The sequence below is a fragment of the Dermacentor albipictus genome, chromosome 7 (genome assembly GCF_038994185.2).
Source record: "Dermacentor albipictus isolate Rhodes 1998 colony chromosome 7, USDA_Dalb.pri_finalv2, whole genome shotgun sequence".
Taxonomy (NCBI): domain Eukaryota; kingdom Metazoa; phylum Arthropoda; class Arachnida; order Ixodida; family Ixodidae; genus Dermacentor; species Dermacentor albipictus.
In genome coordinates this window covers 19184672-19207651 of record NC_091827.1, presented here as the reverse complement: position 1 = coordinate 19207651, position 22980 = coordinate 19184672, and the positions used below count along the sequence as shown (strand labels likewise).

Below are 22980 nucleotides of genomic sequence, written 5' to 3'. Positions count from 1 at the left end.
GACGGCGCATATCACGAAGCCAGTGCCATCCTCGGAATCCTTTCCAAGTCGATATCCCTTGAACACTCACCAGCTGCAATTCGTATATTGAAATATGTGCCATGAAGTAATTAATCAAGAAGGTAATTAGCATAATTGGCTTAATGATACCATTAAGGATTTAGATTTCTCGTATAAGTAATGGCCGCCTCATCAAGTAATTTAGATCAATGGTTAGAATTACGCTATTTACCACAGGCACTATTATGTTTAATTTGGTGCAGCTGAAGAAAGAACCCTGTACAGTACAGCGCGGCTAGAATAATATATGGAAGGTTGTCGCTAGTGGGTTTCTCAGCAAGCTGAGGATACGAAGTGACCATCCAATGTAAGATCTGTGTGTTTGATTTTATCTTATCTTATGTTCCTCTCTGTGCCCGAATTCATGTACTTTTCTGTGACCTGACTTCATGTTTGATGCATTTTTTGTGTATTCATAAGTATGCTGAATTTACGTTCCAGTGCGCTTTATGTGATATCCGCTGTGAGCTTCCTTCATTCTGCTTTTTCGGGTCATTTATGTCACCTGACTCCAAGTCTGACTTTTTCGTTCTTGTTACCTTTCTGTCGTTCAGTGCCGGCTTGTTATAATATTCTGTGTAATTAATGTATTCGTTATATGTCGAAAAAGAGCAGGCGGCGACGCCTGAAGGCGCCAATGTCTCTTAAATATTATCCAACAAGAAAGATTAAGAAGCGGGCCATTCTATGGATATACCGGCCCGGGCGGTTTGCACCACTGCCGCGGTTTCTGACGAGATATTTCTCGACGTTGGCTTTCTTTTTTTCCCCCTAACTATGGCACCGCCTTAGAGAGGCACCACAATGCTTTTGCCGTCCTTTAGCGCGAACAGATAGCATTGGCCCTCGACTAAAGATAGCTTGTGTAACGGCCCACCCGCACGCGCCCGAGCAAGCGCTCTCAAACACGCGCAAGCCTGCTTTCTACTAATAGGCCGTGCACGTGGATGGAGGCGCCGGCACATGCCTCGGTTGCACGACACCGCCGCAGAGGGCCGCTGCCTGTCTCTTCGCTGAGCAGACGAGCACGTTGCAGCGGGGGTCGCTGCTGCCTGCTTGCTCCCCCGCACGTCCTTCCTTATCTCTCGGGAGAAACGATGTGGCTGCTGGCGTGTTTCGCACCGGCTGCCCTCCTGCTCGCCCTGTTCGCCTACAACAGGCTGTCCACGAGGGTCTGCCGGTGCAAGGCCGACCTGAGCGGACGAACGGTGGTCATCACGGGAGCCAACACCGGTGAGCGTGCGGCTTCCCCCTTGCGTCATCGTCGTCGTCGGCGGCGGCGGCTCGGGTGACGCTAGTTCTTTCGCTCGCTCGCGCACGTAAACGCACACGCAGGTATCGGCTACGAGACGGCCCGCCAGTTGGCCCTACGCGGCGCTCGGCTCGTGCTCGGCTGTCGCAACGAGGAGCGCGCCAGGCGCGCCGTCGAGCGGCTGTGCGCGGAGACGCGCAGCTCGGCGGTCAGCTGGCTGCCGCTGGACACGTCGAGTCCGGACTCGGTGCGCGCCTTCGTCGATCGCCTGCTGCGCCTCACGGGCGGGCGCGTGCACGTGCTGGTCAACAACGCGGCCACCGCGGCCGCCTACGACCGCCGGCGACTGACGGCCGAGGGCCACGAGCTTGTCTGGGCCACCAACTACCTGGGCCACTACCTGCTGACGCGACTGCTGCTGCGTGAGCTCCTGAACGATGTTTGTGCGCTCGGAGTGAAGGAGGTCGAGCTTTTGAATCTTCAAGGGGAGTATGGTAGCGCGATTCAAAGACGGGACAAGAGAAGACACAAAGGGACACACACAGCGCTAACTTCCAACACTGTTTATTGTCGAAAACCAGGTCATACTTATACACTCAGACAACATGAGTCACAGCCACGTGAACAGATTAACAATCAGAGCGGTACATTTTGTGAGTACATTTTGTGCAGTTGCAGAGGGAATACTTCGGCAAGTGCAGCAATCAGGGACTGCTGAACGAGCGGAAAGAGATAGGAACCGAGAGAAAAAAAGACCAACAGTGATACCTTATATCCACCGGTTGTCGCACAACCTAAAGAAAATTGCCCGCCGAGGAAACACTGATGTGGTTTTTTCTGCGCCCAACAAACTAATCAGCCTGTGCAGCAAAACAAGACCAGAAAAGAAAGAAAGTGCCCCTAGCTGCCAAGTTAAACACAGGAAGAAGTTCAGAGAATGCAAGACTTCAATTATTTATCGTATACCCTTATCGTGTGGGAAGTATTACGTCGGACAGTCGGGCAGATGCATAAATGATAGACTGCGCGAACACAAAAATAAAGTCGACAAATTTGTATCAGATGGGTTTCTCTCCCTTCATTGTAAGCAACATAAGTGCTCCCCTCTCTTCGAATCAACAACCATTACCGGTAGAAACAAGTGCGAACTCACTAGACTTATAATAGAAGCCGAGCAGATTGATGCCCTAGGGGATACATGTATCAGCAAACCATCATTGGCTCTCTCTGAAAAAGAACTGAAATTTTTGCGCATGGCCTAACATATCACAAAATGTACCGCTCTGATTGTTAATCTGTTCACGTGGCTGTGACTCATGTTGTCTGAGTGTATAAGTACGACCTGGTTTTCGACAATAAACAGTGTTGGAAGTTAGCGCTGTGTGTGTCCCTTTGTGTCTTCTCTTGTCCCGTCTTTGAATCGCGCTACCATACTCCCCTTGAAGATGCATTACCAACAAGCCCACATTGCAACCCTCGTGAGCTTTTGAAGTCGCCCCGCGGCGGCCGCATTTTCGATGGGGGGCGAAATGCGAGATCACCCGCGTACTTAGATTTAGGTGCACCTTAAAGAACCCCGAGTGGTCGAAATTTCTGGAGTCCTCCGCTACGGCGTGACTCATAATCAGAAAGTGGTTTTGGCACGTGAAACCCCATAATTAAATTTTTTTTTGTTGAAGTCGCCGCGAGAAAAAAGAAGTTCATACTGAAAGTATTGTTCTACATTACAGCGCAGAGGACAAAGACAAGAAGGCGCAGAAACTACGCGACCACTGACGCTTTTATCGATCTGAACAGAGCCTTTGTAAAGCGACACTAAACAGAGAGAGAGAGAAAAAAAAAAGAAAGTCAGTGTAGGTTGATAAAGTATTCTTTCAAGATTGCATTTTCGTTAGTGTCACGGTAGTATAGGTTGATTATCAGAAGAGAAAATGAAAGTCGAAGTTTTTCCGTTTCCCTCCGATACATCAGCGCGTTACGTCGGTGTGATGTCACGATCATAAAGTATGTTTTCCTATTTGGGCCGTTGTGGCTAAGTAACGGTTTCTGACACATGTCAAGTTACTTCTATTGCCCCCTTCTCAGTTGCTCATGAATGTCTATAAACTTTCACGGCAGGCCGTCAGCACATTTGATTGCTGATAACTTCTTTCGGCTACTTCTGGGTGGTTGAACCAGGCAAGAGTTGTCACTGACAAGAACGAGGAATCTGCACCGCGCTCGTCTAGTGCATAAAGAAAATGTTTTAGGCTGTAGGTGCATGACAATGTCTTCTTTGTTGAAAGATAACGAACGCCCTAATAAACCTGCTACTTTTATTTTCTGTGGTATGGTATAAGCAGTCGGCTACAAGCTCGTGTACGTAAGGCACGGAACATAATCATTCGATCTGATTAATCCGGTGAATCACCGAAAATCTGAAGCTTGTTGTTCGAAAGAATAAGAAGACCGCTTGACAGGGAGCAACACGTGACGCTTAATTATATATATATATACATTTATTGCTGCAGCGTCTGTTGTCTCCTTTGTCCAGGCTCGTTGAAGCTTTTCTATATGCAAGCCGATTGTGCACTTTTCGCGCATCGTCGGGAAGCTGTCAGTCGAGAAGGGCACTGAAAACACAACCACTTTTTTGTGCAACGACGGTAAAATAGCCAAAACACTTCAAATTTCCGCTCATATCAAAAGAATGCCGCAATCAAGCTTCCTGTGTGTACTTTTTTTCAATAATAAACTCCGAAAATCGCCCTTCCGATCAACCTCGACAACGCGGTCCGCTTCATGCGACCCCCGGTAAGAGAAACAAAGTAAAAGAGCTACATCGACAGGTTGGAATTAGTACGAAATGTTTCTTGATCGCAGTTGCCGTACGACACTATCGTGAGGCTTATAGCGCGTGAAAAGACAAGGACGAAGCAAGAACGTGACACACACAGGCGCAAACTTGCAACAATCTTTATTTCGAGCCATACCGATGTAATTACCAACAAGCCCAAATCACTGCATTACAGTGGAATACTATAGTTTTTACAAACTATGCGGTGCAGCGACGCTACGGGATTGCGCGCCCTCTCGCGTCGTCAACCTGACGTCAGTGGCGCAGCAGATGGCGCGCATCGACTGGGACGACGTGCAGGGCCTGCGTGGTACCTGGGCAGCCGGCCGCGCTTACTGCAACACCAAGCGAGCCATGCTCCTCTTCACCGCCGAGCTGGCCCGACGTCTGCACGGAAGCGGTAGATATATACGCTGCTTTTGCTTTGTTTGTATTACGGAGGGAGAGAAAAAGAAATTCCGGCAGAACCCGCCTCGCGATGTGAATGCCGACGCTAACGCGATCATGGCTTTGAAACCCTATATTGAAGCGACACACACCATAGAGTTTCCTACAAAATTACTAGAGGGCACTCTGGCGCTGCAGTCGTTGTCCTACCATGGGAATGATGGGAAGTACATGGATTTGTCTGATCTTCGTGCTTATAGATTCAGACGTTCTTGTGACTTTGTATATTACGCTACATAAATCTTATTGTCGTATATTTCAGCGCAATCTATATTCTTCGAAGTGCAGAAGACGCCGGGAACGCGTACAATTGCTATTCTTGTCTCGCCCGTTCGTCGTCGTCTTCTTCCCCAGCTCCATGGCTCCGAAGTCGCTCATCAAGCCAGCGTTCCCATATTGCCCCTCGCGCCTTCGTCGTCGTCTTCTTCCACAGCTGGCTCCAGTGCCGCTCATCAAGCCAGCGTTACCATACTGCCCCTCGCGCTCGTGCCACTGCTCGCGCGTTCGTCGTCGTCTTCTTTCCCAGCTGGCTCTGAAGTCGCTCATCAAGCCAGCGTTACCATACTGCCCCTCGCGCCTTCGTCGTCGTCTTCTTCCACAGCTGGCTCCAGTGCCGCTCATCAAGCCAGCGTTCCCATACTGCCCCTCGCGCTCGTGCCACTGCTCGCGCGTTCGTCGTCGTCTTCTTTCCCAGCTGGCTCCGAAGTCGCTCATCAAGCCAGCGTTCCCATATTGCCCCTCGCGCCTTCGTCATCGTCTTCGTCCACAGCTTCCCCTAGTGCCGCTCATCAAGCCAGCGTTTCCATACTGCTCCTCGCGCTCGTGCCACTGCAATGGGGAACCAGCGCTGGATAGGCGGCGCGTCGAAAAGAGTGCGTTGCACGCCGCCCTGGCGACGAAACGCGGCATATTCCAGCCACACAACCAGACGACACACACACATACGCAGCCGTATTATAGTTCGTATGTTTCCGTTTTCGCGCCGCTTCAAGTGGACAGTTTTTGTGAAGAAGCTAGCGCCATCAAGTGAAGAAATGACGAAAGAAGCTTTTTAAGCTTTATATATTTTTCACAGTGCGTCGCGGCGAGCACGTGTGTTTCTTTAACGGTTGCGTCGTGTATCGATGCCATGCTTGCGTGGCTGCCTGCCTCGCAAATCTAGCAGTTATGGCTCCGGTCGTGCTGCGCTATGGTTTCGTAAGTATTAGTTGGCCCGAAGATATTCCATATTTCTCTGGCTAGACATAAAAAATTCTGATGTTACTTCGCCACAGCAATCAATGGAGAAGAAAGCTTTATCGCATCAGCTGACTCGCGCAAGCAAAGGTTTGAGTGCTCCCCTGCTTGATCCGTAACAATCCTGGCTACATTTAGCACTAATTACATAAATTTGCCGGATGCATCTCAGCGCCGAGTCCTCATCCGCATGCGCATTTTTATAAACACATAGGTGGCTTAGTCGCGCGTGCGCCGGCACTATGCGCATACAACTCGTATTACAAGGCAGCTTCCCTCCCACATAATTCTTGGCAATGAATGGATAATTTTTACCTTTCGTATCGTTCACTTGGTGCGGTGGCGTTGAAAGGGGTTTGGCGGTGGCATCGCGAAAGAAAAATGGTACATATGCCGGATGGTGCATGCTATTGCTCATTTTGTTTCCGACGAAATACCGACTGCAGATTCTGCTGTTTGGTACTGTCTGCCATGGCTGACCGTCTTCACTATCGAATAAACCAAGGATACACGCGAAATTTGATTTAGGAACCAGCCCGACACCGCTTGACAGGGCGACAAGACGGGAGCTTACTCCGCTCGCCTGACTGCTTGGATCCAACGCCGCCTCCGTTCTTGTTCGTAGGGTTTAGATGGAAAGACGCAGAAGGATACATCCTCCCTCATCCCGACTTAGTTGTGGCACTTGTATACGCAACAGTATCGTCGGCGCCCTTTTGTTTTCCTTTGACTTTAAGGGCACGCAACGCAATTTTCGTCCGCGGGGGAGGCTGCATTGTGCACGTTCTGACCGCCAGGGCGGCGCTGCAGGCGCCGTGAAAACTCCAGCGCTGGTTCCCCATAGCTTGTCTATGTGCCCAAATCGAAACGCGCCAAGCGTCTCTAGCGTCTCAAAGCACTGGCATGCCCGCGAGAAGTTCATAAGTGCGTTTCATTCGCTTGTCGATACGTGCATCCGTGGCTTAATGGTTTCAATATCAGGCTTCTGTACTAGAGTCCCTGTGTTCGAATCCTGCCGTCGGGCACTTTTAATGATGTTTATTGAATTATTTATTACGCAATAAATTGTTGAAAATGACGAGTTTACAAAGTCAGAAAGCCCTTTGAAGCCAAAAGGACGAAGTTTAGGCAAATCCATGTACTTCCCATAATTCCCATGCTGGGACAATCGCTCTCATTGTAGCTCACGTAGACACTAGCGCCAGAGTTCCCTCTAGTAATTTTGTGGGAAACTCTATGACACACACCGCATTGCGAACGCCGAAACGCTTCGTTTCTCGCGCCTCCCAGGGGGGCATGCTGCGCCATCTGGTGGCACCGCCGCGAAGTTCGCGCGTGGCGCGTGTGAGCATACATATTCAGACAGGATTATCTGAATATACGGGGTGTCTCAGCTAACGTTAGCCACGCTCTTAAAAGTGAAATATAGAATGTACGAGATCGACTCAACTAGTGGTATTCTGTCCGCAATGAAGTACCGTACCAGGAGGATTTTTTCCGTCATTATCGAACTATCGACAATTAGGTTAATGAACAAACTGTTTAATTAATGAATTGAGGGTGCGAATTTCGATAGAAAAGTAATAACTGTCTTTCAAAACGCCGTGTTCATTTGGTTTCAGTCTGCTATGTCTCGCGTAATTTTCTTTTTTTTTCGCGTTATAAGGAAAACGCGCGACATATGAAAGTAGCCGCATGATTACGCGTCCGCGTGCCGCGGCACTGCAGCGGTCCCGGGCGTTACTGCGGGAAAAATTAACTATGCTCTATGTTTTTATCCTCCTCCTCAATGCTGCTGCACACCGCATTGGCTTCACGCGGAAACGGTCGCTCGCAGTTCGCGGTGACCAACGCCGATGCCGGGCCCCGCGCCACTTTCACGTGGCCGCCGAGAAAGCATAGGGAATTCTTCCGAGTGACCATGGAGGAAGGAAAACAGGAGAGAGGGCATTACGTAATGCAACCAGCCTTTGCAAGCGAACGCTCCGGGAAACCAGCCCTTAGCTCAGTGTTGGCCCAACGCGTGACCTCTTGCGTCGAGATCACAGAGCAAGAATCAAGATTTGCTGAGACGTTTGGCAGTGTGTGTGTGTATATACATATATATATATATATATATATATATATATATATATATATATATATAATTATTATCATTTCCCAAACTGTAGTGCGAAGTACGTGGGCGTACCGTTACTTTGTACCGTACGAGTTTTGTTAAAAATAGTGGTTCAGTGCATTTTTAGGGCAGGTTTGATTGCGCATATCTCCAAATTGGTGTCATATTCTAGAAATTCATTCGTATTGTACACGCCTTGCAAACTCACCGGCTACGATTCGTAAACTCCAATAAGTGCCCTGCAATTAATAATTAAGTTATTTAGCGATTTCTTAAAAAAAGAAATTGAATATTGTTATTTGCAATAGGGGGATTAAAAAAATTCCGTTAAGCTTAAGAGGGATCGCGGAGCCAGCTGTGGAAGAAGACGACGAACGCGCGAGCAGTGGCACGAGCGCGAGGGGCAGTATGGGAACGCTGGCTTGATGAGCGGCACTGGAGCCAGCTGTGGAAGAAGACGACGACGAAGGCGCAAGGGGCAGTATGGTAACGCTGGCTTGATGAGCGACTTCGGAGCCAGCTGTGGAAGAAGACGACGACAAAGGCGCGAGGGGCAGTATGGTAACGCTGGCTTGATGAGCGACTTCGGAGCCAGCTGTGGAAGACGACGACGACGAACGGGCGAGCAGTGGCACGAGCGCGAGGGGCAGTATGGTAACGCTGGCTTGATGAGCGGCACTGGAGCCAGCTGTGGAAGAAGACGACGACGAAGGCGCGAGGGGCAGTATGGTAACGCTGGCTTGATGAGCGACTTCGGAGCCAGCTGTGGAAGACGACGACGACGAACGCGCGAGCAGTGGCACGAGCGCGAGGGGCAGTATGGTAACGCTGGCTTGATGAGCGGCACTGGAGCCAGCTGTGGAAGAAGACGACGACGAAGGCGCGAGGGGCAATATGCATAGAGTTTCTCACTACATTACCTAGAGGGAAATCTGGCGCTGCTACTCTGTGGTATGCATGGGAATGCCGGTATATTGTGGATTCGGATTGGCATCGTTCTCGTAGAGACAGGACACCTTGAAGACGCGCTTGGCAAGTACCGTTCCGTCTGTCACAATGATTCATTTTCTACTAGAACAGCACGTGAAAAGTTGTTTTAACTTTATTATTACGCGAAAACATGTTTTGTTTAACAATGAGAACTTGTTATTGTGTGTACGGTTATATGTCACGTAAAAAGTATCAGCGGGCCGCTAAAGTTGGAGGACAGACGACAAGGTTCGCGCTCGCTTTGAAACAGTTGGTCGTCTTTTCTTGCTTTTCTTCCCTTGGTCATGCATCGTGGGTGAGTAGAGAGTAATATGCGTGAATGGAATCATTTTATGAAGATTTTACTTTGAGAACGCGTTATTTGCGTAGCCATATCCACGTTTTAGACGAAGCCTCCTACAACACCAGCCAACTCGAGCCTCGCAGACACATATACCGTCATTCCCATGACGGCACGGTGCCCCCTTAAGAAACTTCCATAGACGGTGGCGCCAGATTACCCTCTAGGTGTTATAGTGAGAAACTCTATGGCAATATGGGAACGCTGGCTTGATGAGCGACTTCGGAGCCAGCTGTGGAAGACGACGACGACGAACGCGCGAGCAGTGGCACGAGCGCGAGGGGCAGTATGGTAACGCTGGCTTGATGAGCGGCACTGGAGCCAGTTGTGCAAGAAGACGACGACGAAGGCGCGAGGGGCAATATGGGAACGCTGGCTTGATGAGCGACTTCGGAGCCAGCTGTGGAAGACGACGACGACGAACGGGCGAGCAGTGGCACGAGCGCGAGGGGCAGTATGGTAACGCTGGCTTGATGAGCGGCACTGGAGCCAGCTGTGGAAGAAGACGACGACGAAGGCGCGAGGGGCAGTATGGTAACGCTGGCTTGATGAGCGACTTCGGAGCCAGCTGTGGAAGACGACGACGACGAACGCGCGAGCAGTGGCACGAGCGCGAGGGGCAGTATGGTAACGCTGGCTTGATGAGCGGCACTGGAGCCAGCTGTGGAAGAAGACGACGACAAAGGCGCGAGGGGCAGTATGGTAACGCTGGCTTGATGAGCGACTTCGGAGCCAGCTGTGGAAGACGACGACGACGAACGCGCGAGCAGTGGCACGAGCGCGAGGGGCCGTATGGTAACGCTGGCTTGATGAGCGGCACTGGAGCCAGCTGTGGAAGAAGACGACGACAAAGGCGCGAGGGGCAGTATGGTAACGCTGGCTTGATGAGCGACTTCGGAGCCAGCTGTGGAAGACGACGACGACGAACGCGCGAGCAGTGGCACGAGCGCGAGGGGCAGTATGGTAACGCTGGCTTGATGAGCGGCACTGGAGCCAGCTGTGGAAGAAGATGACGACAAAGGCGCGAGGGGCAGTATGGTAACGCTGGCTTGATGAGCGACTTCGGAGCCAGCTGTGGAAGACGACGACGACGAACGCGCGAGCAGTGGCACGAGCGCGAGGGGCAGTGTGGTAACGCTGGCTTGATGAGCGGCACTGGAGCCAGCTGTGGAAGAAGACGACGACAAAGGCGCGAGGGGCAGTATGGTAACGCTGGCTTGATGAGCGACTTCGGAGCCAGCTGTGGAAGACGACGACGACGAACGCGCGAGCAGTGGCACGAGCGCGAGGGGCCGTATGGTAACGCTGGCTTGATGAGCGGCACTGGAGCCAGCTGTGGAAGAAGACGACGACAAAGGCGCGAGGGGCAGTATGGTAACGCTGGCTTGATGAGCGACTTCGGAGCCAGCTGTGGAAGACGACGACGACGAACGCGCGAGCAGTGGCACGAGCGCGAGGGGCAGTATGGTAACGCTGGCTTGATGAGCGGCACTGGAGCCAGCTGTGGAAGAAGACGACGACGAAGGCGCGAGGGGCAGTATGGTAACGCTGGCTTGATGAGCGACTTCGGAGCCAGCTGTGGAAGACGACGACGACGAACGCGCGAGCAGTGGCACGAGCGCGAGGGGCAGTATGGTAACGCTGGCTTGATGAGCGGCACTGGAGCCAGCGGTGCAAGAAGACGACGACGAAGGCGCGAGGGGCAATATGGGAACGCTGGCTTGATGAGCGACTTCGGAGCCAGCTGTGGAAGACGACGACGACGAACGCGCGAGCAGTGGCACGAGCGCGAGGGGCAGTATGGTAACGCTGGCTTGATGAGCGGCACTGGAGCCAGCTGTGGAAGAAGACGACGACAAAGGCGCGAGGGGCAGTATGGTAACGCTGGCTTGATGAGCGACTTCGGAGCCAGCTGTGGAAGACGACGACGACGAACGCGCGAGCAGTGGCACGAGCGCGAGGGGCCGTATGGTAACGCTGGCTTGATGAGCGGCACTGGAGCCAGCTGTGGAAGAAGACGACGACGAAGGCGCGAGGGGCAATATGGGAACGCTGGCTTGATGAGCGACTTCGGAGCCATGGAGCTGGGGAAGAAGACGACGACGAACGGGCGAGCAGTGGCACGAGCGCGAGGAGCAGTATGGAAACGCTGGCTTGATGAGCGGCACTAGGGGAAGCTGTGGACGAAGACGATGACGAAGGCGCGAGGGGCAATATGGGAACGCTGGCTTGATGAGCGACTTCGGAGCCAGCTGTGGAAGACGACGACGATGAACGCGCGAGCAGTACTGGCTTGATGGGTGGCATCGGAACCATAGAAACTCCATGATCGGAACTAGCTGTGGAAGAAGACGACGAAGGCGCGAGCAGCAGTGGCACGAGCGCGAGGGGCAGTATGGCAACGCTGGTATTATGAACGACATCGGAGTCAGCTGTGGAGAGAGATAAACTTTATTGTAATTGTAAAGATTTGAAGGAGGGGTGGTCGGAGCCTCTCAGTCCACGGCCCCACTGGTCTCTGCCGCCTGCCTGACCTGGCTAATTAAGGACTTTTGTCCTGCCAGGTCGGAGCGGGCGAGCTGTGCCTCCCACTGCTCCATTCTCCTACTGGTGTTTGGCCTATGAGGGTGCTTAGTGCACTCCCAGGTTATGTGCATTAGGGTAGGTATGCCACCGCACCAAGGACAGTTGGCCCTATAACGAGTGGGATACATGGCGTTTAGCAATTTTAAATGGGGGAACACCCCGGTCTGTATTTTACGCCAATCGGCGGCCTCTTCCCCGTTAAGTTGTGGGTGAGGCGGCGGGTATTTTCTTCGGACTCCACGCTGATGAACGAGGATGTCTTTGGCATTTAAACAGCTGTGGAAGAAGTCGGCAAACGCGCGAGGAGGTGCACGCGAGCGTTCGCGCGGTTATGCCGACGCCGACGCTCAACCCAGGAGCTGCGGTGTAAAATGTGCACAGAGTGATTGGCATTATTCTGGTCCGCCGAGAGAGAGAGAGAGAGATTCTTGATTGGGGAGTGAAAGATGGGGCTAAGTGTAGCGCGTTAACTGGGTCTCAATAGAGGACGCAGGGTCACGCGGGGTCGACTTTTTGAGAGAGAGAAAGCGAATGGGATGGCTTCACGGAGAGTAGGCTTGCGGAGGCTGGCAAGGCTGGCTGCATGAAGTAATGCTAATTTGTTTCCTTCCTCCATGGTTTGAATGTTATCGTTATAACGCTGCGACATTCCGGCATGCAGGCGTGAGCGTGTCCGCAGTACATCCCGGTGTGGTGGACACACCCGTCGCCCGAGGCCTAACGCGTGTGGGAGAACCCTGGTTCGGCTTGCTGTCCACCTTATTCGGAGGCAAGGTGCGTATCTCTGGTGCAGTATACATGTATGCATGCATGGTTACGCGACCGGGCTATGCAGATTATCACACGTGCATTGTTTTGCTTCGTTTGCGGCGACGGTTTCTTTTTACTAGGCTATCATTTGTGTCGATCTGCCGCTTAGCGCAAAACGTGCATATACTGCATTCGAAATTTCTTTAATGTTGTCGCGAATCTATACCGAAAGAACCCAGTTGATCGATGCCGAAAACTGTGTGTGTGGTGTATAACTTAACACAGCGTCTCAAAAGGGCTAGCGCTGTCACAGTCGACGTTGTGGGCTCTCGCATGTACGCGATTACCAGCGATTACTCTGAACCAGACGCACACGTGACCTATGAAATCGTATTCGAGGACATACGACTGTGCTCGCCGTTATCGTTGCCGTCTTCCGAGTGCTTGCTTTTCTCGACAAACGTTTGCCCACTTGAGAGTTAGATTATGAACTCAGTTTTTTCAACAGCTACGTTTACAAGAACCCGACAAAGGCCAGTCGAGTCGGCTTATCGAGCAGGAAAAAGTGGTCGTCATGTTCATATAAACGCTGTATACCGACAGTCTTCATAAAAAAGCGCTAAAGACGAAGACGAGGAAACTCGTACAAACACATACGTCGTATGTGTTTCTTTGTCTTCGACTTCGTCTTTAGCGCTTTTTCATGAAAACTGTCAAGATGCACCAACTCGCCCAAATCAAGGTATTATTCTTATATGCCAAGTTGGACCGAGTGAGCTTCGATGCGAGTTCGGTGAACCCGCCTGCAAGGGGTGAGTTGACTCGCCCAACTCGCTTGGCAAGACGCGGTCATATCGGGCATGGGTCCACTCGACTTCTGACTCGACCCGCTCGCGTCGAGTTCATGTAAGCGAAGCTGTATACGCTTTTTCGTGCTTCACCATCGATATGTACGACGTGACAATATCGCAGACGGTGCGCGAGGCCTGCGAGACGACTGTGCACGCGGTCGTGGCGGCGAACCCACGCAGCGGCTGGTACCTGTCCGATTGTCGTGCCCGGTGGCCAGCCGCCCGCTGCGCCGACGACGAGCGTGACGCCGGCCGCCTGTGGGCGCTCAGCGAGCTCAGCTTTCCGACGCTGCCGCCGGTGGGAGAAGGCAGTCGATGACTCGTCGCCTCTGCAGCCCTGTCTCGAACGGTCGCAGTGATCAACACCTACAGACGCCACGGCCTTCCAGCGGCCACAGAGACTGACCTGCTGTTCACAGTGTGTCCACAGCTCCCTGCGCTGCGAAGCCTGCTGGAGTTGATAAGTTCCACGGGAATAGACACCCTACAAGCGCCCGCTACAACGCTGGCAACTTTACAGAGGACTGCCACCTGTCGCGCATAGTGGAGTCTATTAGGCCACATCCTCCCTCTTTCTCTATCATCTTTCACTACCCATTCCCTCTCCCCTGATGACGCTTCGCCGTGCTGCGTGACGGGTTGCAGAACCAAGCGTCCTTCCTTTCCTTAGATCACTATCATCATCGCTCATTCTGTACTGCACCGCCTGAGAGGCCATGCCTCCCTGCAGTGTGCTCCACGCACCCCGGACACCTTTTCTAAGCCCACGTGTACAGCAGGCCTGTACCCGTGGTGCGCGGTTACATTCAGTGTGGTGTTCGGACGCGAAGTCTGTAGACCGGAGTTGGGCGGACTATGTAGGAAGGCTTGTAAGGCGCCATTTTGGACGTCGAGTGAGAGCGCTATTCGCCACTTCCTCCGGTTTTGGAGTACCGTCTCTCGCCGAGTGAACTGTGCCAATTCTGGAGACCGCGTAATCGAGGGCGGTGAATTGGTGGGCCGATTCCGAACCCTGTGCACGATGTTTCCTCGCAAGAAGTTTAATCCACCAGAGCCCAACGTACCATTTTTGATATGTTGAACTTCGTACCTGATAATACTTATTTAGGCGCGAGAAACTTAATGGTTAGGACGGTGTGGTAACATTTTTGACACCCCGGTGCTAAGTTGCAGCAATGGACAGTTCAAGAAACAAAATGACTTGTGCATTGCTATTGTGATTACATTTTAATTGAAATACCACGTCATAGTGTTTTCATAATATATGTGGCCTATTCGTGGCCAGGAATGAACATGAAAAACTCGATTATTGTTGTGGAATGGCGTCTGCGATTTGTGGAGTTTGTATGGCCTGTAACGCGGGCTGACCCTGGTGGCAGTGCAGTCAAAGGTAGCTGTGTCAAAGTATTATTTACTTAACCGGTCTTTAGTCACTTTAGCGACAAATATGCCTTTTGGGGCGCCGTAGCTAACTCTTAGTGATCTTTTGAGGGCCAGTTAGCGTTTCTGGCATTATTGTTAGATGAACTGCTTCCCTGGCCATCAGGCAAAGGAACTGTAAAAGAAGCGAAATGGTGAAATGTTTTGTCAAACACACGCTGCTCTGCATAATGGAAACATTCATCTTAGATTTCCGGCGCTTCTTTCGCACTCGGTTCAGAAGTCGCCATCGCGTGGAAATATAATCGTATAGAAAACAAAGCAGGATATACCTGCCAACCTGTGTTTCATAGATCTCACTTTATCACTAATGATTTACCTTTCGACGAAGCACACAAGTGGCAATGAACTTGCAGTGCAGAACGTCGTGTTGCTTGTTGAAGTGTGGAGACCATAGCAACCGTATTGTCTCCAAACGTGACGCCGATTTGATGGCCGACACCAGGGATCCGAGGTGCAGCCGGGGCTATATAAGCATAAAAAAGTGTTTGTTCCTTAATACCTTGTGGTTTGTTTACAGTGGGGCCAAACTAAAGTTGTTGGGCGAAGTGACGCGCTGCTTCTATATTCAGGTAAACAGTGCAAACTTTTTTTTTTAAGAGTTTACCCTCAAGGGTGCAAAAGGCTTTACAGTGTGCGCTGCTGCGAACATCACGAGAGGCTGACATAAACCAGCAATTAATCCTGTCGCTACTAAGCGAGTTGGGTATCATATATCACAACTGTACGTATAGCTTAAGCACAGCTTTTCTTAACAAACACTGGATCTTTACTGCATTTATGGGACCTCCATAGACCACAGTATAGGTTTCCTTTAATGTCCCGAAACCTTCGTTTCGACAAATTTTCGACAAGCATTCGGCTACGCTCAAAAGATGAACGACATCGAAGGGGTAGTTAAGCGCTATATAAGAAAAATACGATGTGTACAATTGTATTTATTCCATCCTATGAAAACGTTTAATATCATGCACTCTCTATGCTTATGCACATTTCGACACTTTAATGCTTTTTTACGTTTATGCACTACGTCGTTCATAAGCCGTGCGGATATGTAATTGCCGAATAAGGCACACTGTGAGACGCCAAAACTTTTTTTCTGGGGGGGGGGGGGGGGGGGGTCAGGTTGTTCCCCACCCTCCAGAACGCCTCTGGAGAGACGTTGACTCGGGATTGTCCCGATGATGGAAGGCGACGTATGACGCTTCGATGGCGAGAGGTGTATTGCGGTAGTGTTCGGCATAGCTTCTTGTCAAACGATCACGTGCTTGTTCTGTCTTATATCTGCTATGCGCAGATCGAGTGGTCGTGTATGTGACATTGCCGTAAATGAGAATAGGGACCATGTGGTTATGAAAAAAACAACGAAATAAAAAATGACAACCATTCCACTCTGTGAAGATGGAATGACAGGGAAAGCTGACGACAGTCAAAGCTCTCAAACAGAAAGCAAAGTGCATTCCCTGCCATTCCATCTTCACAGAGTGGAATGTTTGTCATTCGTTCGTTCAGCATCGCGGGAACGTTCTTTGTCAGTGGCCGTTTCGCGCTGGCGCCGTTTATATTCTTGTTTCTGTTCCTTCCGGTGCTCCTTAATTTATTAATTATTTATGGGGTTTTACGTGCCAAAACCACTTTCTGATTATGAAGCACGCCGTAGTGGAGGGCTCCGGAAATTTTGACCACCTGGGGTTCTTTAACGTGCACCTAAATCTAAGCACACGGGTGTTTTCGCATGTCGCCCCCATCGAAATGCGGCCGCCGAGGCCGGGATTCGATCCCGCGACCTCGTGCTCAGCAGCCCAACACCATAGCCACTGAGCAACCACGGCGGGTTCCGGTGCTCCTCGTATGCATGTTGTTGTTCGGGTGTATGAACGATACGTGTCCGCCCCATCGATAACGCAGCTGTTTTTAGCGCCGATACCTCTCCTGCTTACATACTGCGATAACCTTGACGTCGCGCTATTTTTCACGGCGAGCGTTCTAATCTGTTCTGCATTTTGACATCTGCGCCTCCGCACTGCACCCGCACGTGATCGCACACAAAGGAAACAATGAAACCCATTGTGTATGGGTTAGTTAGAAATCGCTAAGTACGGTTCTGTTGCCGGACGCAGAAATCTACGGAAGGTTAATAATAATAATATTTGGGGTTTTACGTGCCAAAACCTCTTTCTGATTATGAGGCACGCCGTAGTGGAGGACTCCGGAAATTTTGACCACCTGGGGTTCTTTAACGTGCACCTAAATCTAAGCACACGGGTGTTTTCGCATTTCGCCCCCATCGAAATGCGGCCGCCGTGGCCGGGATTCGATCCCGCGACCTCGTGCTCAGCAGCCCAACACCATAGCCACTGAGCAACCACGGCGGGTAATCTACGGAAGGTTAGTCATATACAACTTTCGCTGTAAAACTGGGCTTTTGGCGCCCATGTTTAACCAGAAATTTCAATTTGAAATCGCTGCTCTAAGCCTCTTCCACCGACAACGACCGTAATTTCCGCATGGTTTGCGTGACGTCAAGAAGTGCGGGGCCATTTCTGAGACATTTGAGAGAGGTATTGTTGCGATATACCCCTCAGAAATTCGATGAATTTTACGCATGCACGATTCCAAGGCCGTCCTCCAGAGAACTTACTCTCTGCATTATGCCGTGAATCCCACGAACCATTTGATTGTCGCAGACATAAGAGAAATTAGTCATCGGGCATTTGAGAAAAGACAATGTGCATATTCGATGGCTACCAAGTCACTGCGCTGTCGTGGGAAATGACCACGTATACGCAGCCACTCAATCTGCCCATGACGGTGTTGAGTGCGTTGATATTTTTTTACTTATTTATTTATTTAATTCATTGCATACACACTATACAATACTGTTTGGACTCGTTGCCTTGGCGGCTAGTTTGGGGTCCAATAACAAAATAGACGTAAGAAGAACAGCGTACTTATTCTACGAGACTACTTAAACACATGTTAGGAAAGCATTTTTTGCATGGAAAATATAGAATAAACAAAAAACTATGTCATGACATCTGGGGATACAAATAAAAAGACCCTGTGAGCATTCATGAAAGAAGTTTTTTTAAGCATTGCACAAAGTTTTGGCCGACCTTTACACTGAGTGGGAGTGCGTTCCATATTAGAGCACCGTTGAACTCCACGAGTCTCTGTCCATATATATTGTGACGTGGTGGCAAGTTAATACAGTTGTTACTAGCCGCCCCCGTGTTTCGTGCCGAAAAATTAAATATTGTGGTAGGTAGCGGATTATTACATCCTAATGTCAAGAGCAGATGCACCGGGAAAAATTCGCGCGCTTACGCGCTGGCTTAGATTGGCGCAACGGAATTCGGCGGACATAGAAAACCAGCACCTTCGTCCCTTGGATCCCCATCTCAAGCTCCGCCTTCTGCCCGGCTCGCCACGACGTGACGTAACTCTCACAGGTTGTCTATAGCTTTGAGTAACATTCACTACTACCTATACTAATCCCTAATCGGAATGGCCAGAAGTAATGGACGTGTAGTTTGTGGGCGCCAAGGGACGACTGCGTATACATTCTGTGTGATTGTCCTTTCAGTGAGCACAAAAAAGAAAGTGCTGTGCACCACGCTCGGCAAGCTTGACAACCGTCCCTTTACGGAAGAGAGAACTCTTAAACTCCTTGGTGGTGGTGGTGGTGGTGGTGGTGGTGGTGGTGGTGGTGGGGTGGGGGGTTATACTTTTAGTGTACATCTATTGGACACGTCTATTTCGTGTGCTGCTGAAGTTCTGATTGGCTGGGCTGGAGTATGCGTCAGAAGGATACAGGCACCCCCACCAATCAGCACTTCATCAGAAAACGAAATAGAAATGTCCACTAGGTGGACAGAATACTGCCTCCCCCCCCCCCTCCCTCCCTGAAGGAGTCCAAGAATTCTTTTCCGTCCAGTACCAACCCGAGCTTCTCTAATAGCTCTAGTGTTTTTTTTAAGTTCAGGACTCAATGAAAAACTGTAGTCATGTGCAGTTGGCTTCCTCATGCTTGTGCGGACAGGTAACTTCGTATCTTCTTTCTTCCTTAACTCTTCTACCTTCCCCCGAGGGCGGAGTAACCAACTGAACGGTCAGTCTAGTCAACCCCCCCCTCTCTCTCTCTCTCTCTCTATCGCTGTCAGCAATATGCCTTCTCGGAAAGCTACAACCGAGGTTCACTTCGTGACATAGGAAGGCCTGAGTTTTTCACCATCCTCTCGCCTGTAGATATGTCATCATGTTTTTACTCACACTCATCCTTGGTATAGCAAATAGGACATTTGGTGAGTCACCAGACTGTATGATTGTAGGGTCTGTAAAACTTACGAGCCATAATTAAAAGAAAAAGGAAGGCACGTCCTTATCGCCGAAAGTATGGTATATTAGCTCATCTGGCAGAAAACACGGCCGCTTATCCTACGAGAAATTATTAACCGTGGAAAGTTCGAACATACAAAATAACATACGGTCAACAAACTTTACAAAACGGGCTATCCAGACTGCTGAATACATTGCCCAAAAACATGTTTAATTTAGGAAATGTAACTTTCAAAAAATTACGAATTCAATGAAAGAATATCCTAATCTCTTTTACGGTGTTCTTTTACCAGTGCATCGTGCTGTGCATGTGACACCAGCTATAGTCTTTTTCGCTTCGGTAAATGTAATTTTTGTTCTAAAATGTCGCGATTTTTTCATTCTGTGTCTCAGCATCGTTAATATGTTTCCATAAGCTTGCGGTACTGTTTGTGCATGTGGCATCATGTAGCTGAGCAGCTGCTATTTATGGGGGCCTGTCGCTTCGCAGTGCAAGCAGTCGATATCGGCAGCTTTTTCCGCTAGTCTCCAGCATCGTGCATGTTGATGCATAATGCAAATGAATTTACTTTATACTAAAAAAAATATTAATGCATTTGATTTTCTACGCTTTCCTCTGGAATCTTTTTTTCCCACTTGTCCCCCAACTATGCAGAGCAGCTTGTCAGCGGTTCTGTGCACAGCGACAAAGATATATGCCTTCCGAAAAAGAGCTGTCTTTCTTTAAAAGGATACTAATGAGAAAAGACGATTTGTTTGGTGTCAGTAAATTACTCTTGCACAATGTAAAACACACACACACACACACACACACACACACACACACACACACACACACACACACACACACACACGCACACGCACAGGCACACACACACCACTCTTACCGCGGCAAGATACTTGGTAAGTCAGGAAAGAAAAAAAAACGGAACAATATGGCTGGCGACGCCGTCTTGAAGGTCCCGCACCAGCTCGCTGTGACGTCACATATTTTGACAGCGTTTTCTAGGGCCTATAGTCGGATACAACTTTAGAAAAAAGGGGGCGTTTACTCCTCCGAGGCGGGTGCACCAATGGGCGCGCATTCTGGACCGACGTCATGCGCCGGACGGCCGGTGACTTCGCCGCTTCGGTCATCTGGGCGGGGCCTCCCCTTTTTTCTAAAGTTGTATCCGACTATAGTTAAGTTATTTAGCGGCAAAGATCGACTACATTGTGTTCTAAAGTAGCCAAAGACTGAATACAGCAAGTTTCGCCAACTTTAATGAGGCAACGTGGCCCAAATACGAAAGAAAAAAGGCATTGAAATCCGTGATGTCACACTGACGTACCGGCGTTGGGATTTCGGCGTGAAATAAAATAAAAACGTTGAGCTTCGTTTTTCCTTCTAATAACCAGCCTATTAGTGTGAAACTAACGTTAACATAGTTATCAAAGAATACTTGATCAGTATAAATTGATCTATTAGTTTGCTTTAGGGTCCCTTTAAAGAGGTTTTCTGTCTCGCAAAAACTGGAAATTCCCTTATTTTATATATCCGTTTAATTAAACCACCCGATTCATGGTCAATCTCCGACTATGGGTCTGTGCCACCATTATTCAGGTGAAAAACAACATCAACCATTCAACTACCGTGCTCAGTGACCCCGCAGAACGCACTTCATTTCGTCACTTCTCAGTGTTGCCAGAATGACGATTCAACTGGAGGATAGTAAAATGTTTTTTTTTTTAATTTACAGCACCAAACGCGCTCCAGTTTCGTCAGTTTGCTGTAATGACACATAGGGTTTGACATGCATTGCATAATGCAACCTCGAAAAATTTGGTCCTTGGGAACGGCAGCCTAATTCTCTTGCGCCAAAACAGCGCGCGTCATTTGCGGAGCGTGCATATAGACCCTTTTCATGGTTACAGAGTTCCCAGAAGAAACACGGTTAAGCCTTCAGGAGCAACACGCTACAATAGCTTATAAACTTACAAAACCCTCCAGCTGTCACTAGTTTTGCTGCAGATTTGGATTGTTTAACAAGTAAATTATAATGTTAAGTACAAGAAAAAGCCCGTATACATGAGCTCGACTTACGGCGCACGTCCTTTATATCTGAAAGCATCAAGCATATGTGCCTACAGTATAATATGCGCAAAATGCTTCTCTTTTCTTGGCTAACTGGACTCTCGAAAATGGCTGACCGGAAGTTTCCTGGAGTCATGAACGCACGGCTGCCACATCGCGGATGAAAATGGTCTGTACGGCTGACGAAAGCAAAGCCTGCGTGCGCGCGCTTCCCTTCGAACCGCCAGTCGGTGTCATGTTGACGCACGCGAGATCATTTGCCCAGACTTGCCTCATATAAAGATTGAATTTGATGATATGCATCCCACTTTGACGACGGGAAGTGCAGGCCTAACAACAAACTGCTAAACTGCACCTAACTAAACTGCTAAACTGCAAACTGCACCTAACAACACACTGCTGCCGATGCGGTTGTAACTCTTTATCTAATCGGTGCAAAATACCAAGGTGTTATCGTGACTGCCGCGCACGTGAGATATATGGGGCTTTCTGCATCGACGGACAAGGTGACCCGTGCGCAGGCGTTCCGTGAATATCGCACCTCACCAAGCAAATCGCGTTTCTTGCACGTTCATGATGGCGCTCATTTGGTGGTATTTTGTCTTCTTTATTTTCAATATCATGCCTTCCTTCTTTTTTTTTTTTTGCCGGGTACCTTAGTGTGTCTCACAGCTCCATCTCTCCCTTCCACGCACCTGTATATATTTGCTGTGTGCTCAACAACAACAACAAAAATTGCTTCATAATCAACGCTTCGCCCGTTTCCTTTTGTATGTCCTGTGTCCTGCGCTGTTGCTCATTTTTGATGCAACATGCACCAAGCGGCCAGAGTTAGCAGTTTAGAAGTTCTTTACAGATATCTGTAAGGTGACATAAAATGTTCAATAAAATGTTCGAACATTTTATGTCACCTTACATATTATGTTTTATGTGAGAGTCGTAGCGGGACGTGCCCATTCTGGAGAATTGGCCCAGTACGAACTTGCACCCTGTGACATGTACAGTATACTGAGTGGCCAAATCAAAGAAGAAAAAAGAAAGTAAATCCAAGGGTCCGTTAAATATATTTCAACTTCCCATTAGCAGATCGGTGTGCTTTAGGGATGCCTGTGAGCGGACGTGGTATGTTCAGGTTTTATATGGAAAATTAAAGTAACAAATAATACAATGATTATCTGCATACTTGGTCAGCGGAGAAGGGTTGTAAAGCCACCTCCCGGGTAGTTTCATATAACCTTCGTACATATAATAATAATAATAATAATAATAATAATAATAATAATAATAATAATAATAATAATAATAATAATAATAATAATAATAATAATAATAATAATAATCAGCAGCAGCAGCTGCAGCAGCCTGGTTACGCCCACTGCAGGGCAAAGGCCTCTCCCACACTTCTCCAACTACCCCGGTCATGTGCTAATTGTGGCCATGTTGTCCCTGCAAACTTCTTAATCTTATCCGCCCACCTAACTTTCTGCCGCCCGCTGCTACGCTTCCCTTCCCTTGGAATCCAGTCCGTAACCCTTAATGACCATCGGTTATCTTCCCTCCTCATTACATGTCCTGCCCATGCCCATTTCTTTTTCTTGATTTCAACTAAGATGTCATTAACTCGCGTTTGTTCCCTCACGCGTTCTGTTCTTTTCTTATCC

The 22980-nt window shown here is 49.4% G+C and overlaps 1 protein-coding gene across 2 annotated transcripts; it reads left to right on the top strand.

The window, feature by feature from the left end:
• Window positions 1-802: 802 nt before the first annotated feature.
• LOC135896619 (retinol dehydrogenase 12-like) lies at window positions 803-14759 on the top strand. 2 transcript variants are annotated; one of them, XM_065425094.1, is made up of 5 exons: window positions 815-1293; window positions 1396-1734; window positions 4360-4548; window positions 12528-12640; window positions 13589-14759. In XM_065425094.1, exons 1-5 carry the CDS (start codon window positions 1008-1010, stop codon window positions 13784-13786), a joined length of 1125 nt encoding a protein of 374 aa, XP_065281166.1. In that variant the 5' UTR covers window positions 815-1007; the 3' UTR covers window positions 13787-14759. The 2 variants fall into 2 exon arrangements, with proteins under 2 accessions (XP_065281167.1, XP_065281166.1); XM_065425095.1 differs by lacking the exon at window positions 4360-4548 and having other exon boundaries at window positions 803-1293.
• The last annotated feature ends 8221 nt before the right edge of the window (window positions 14760-22980 follow it).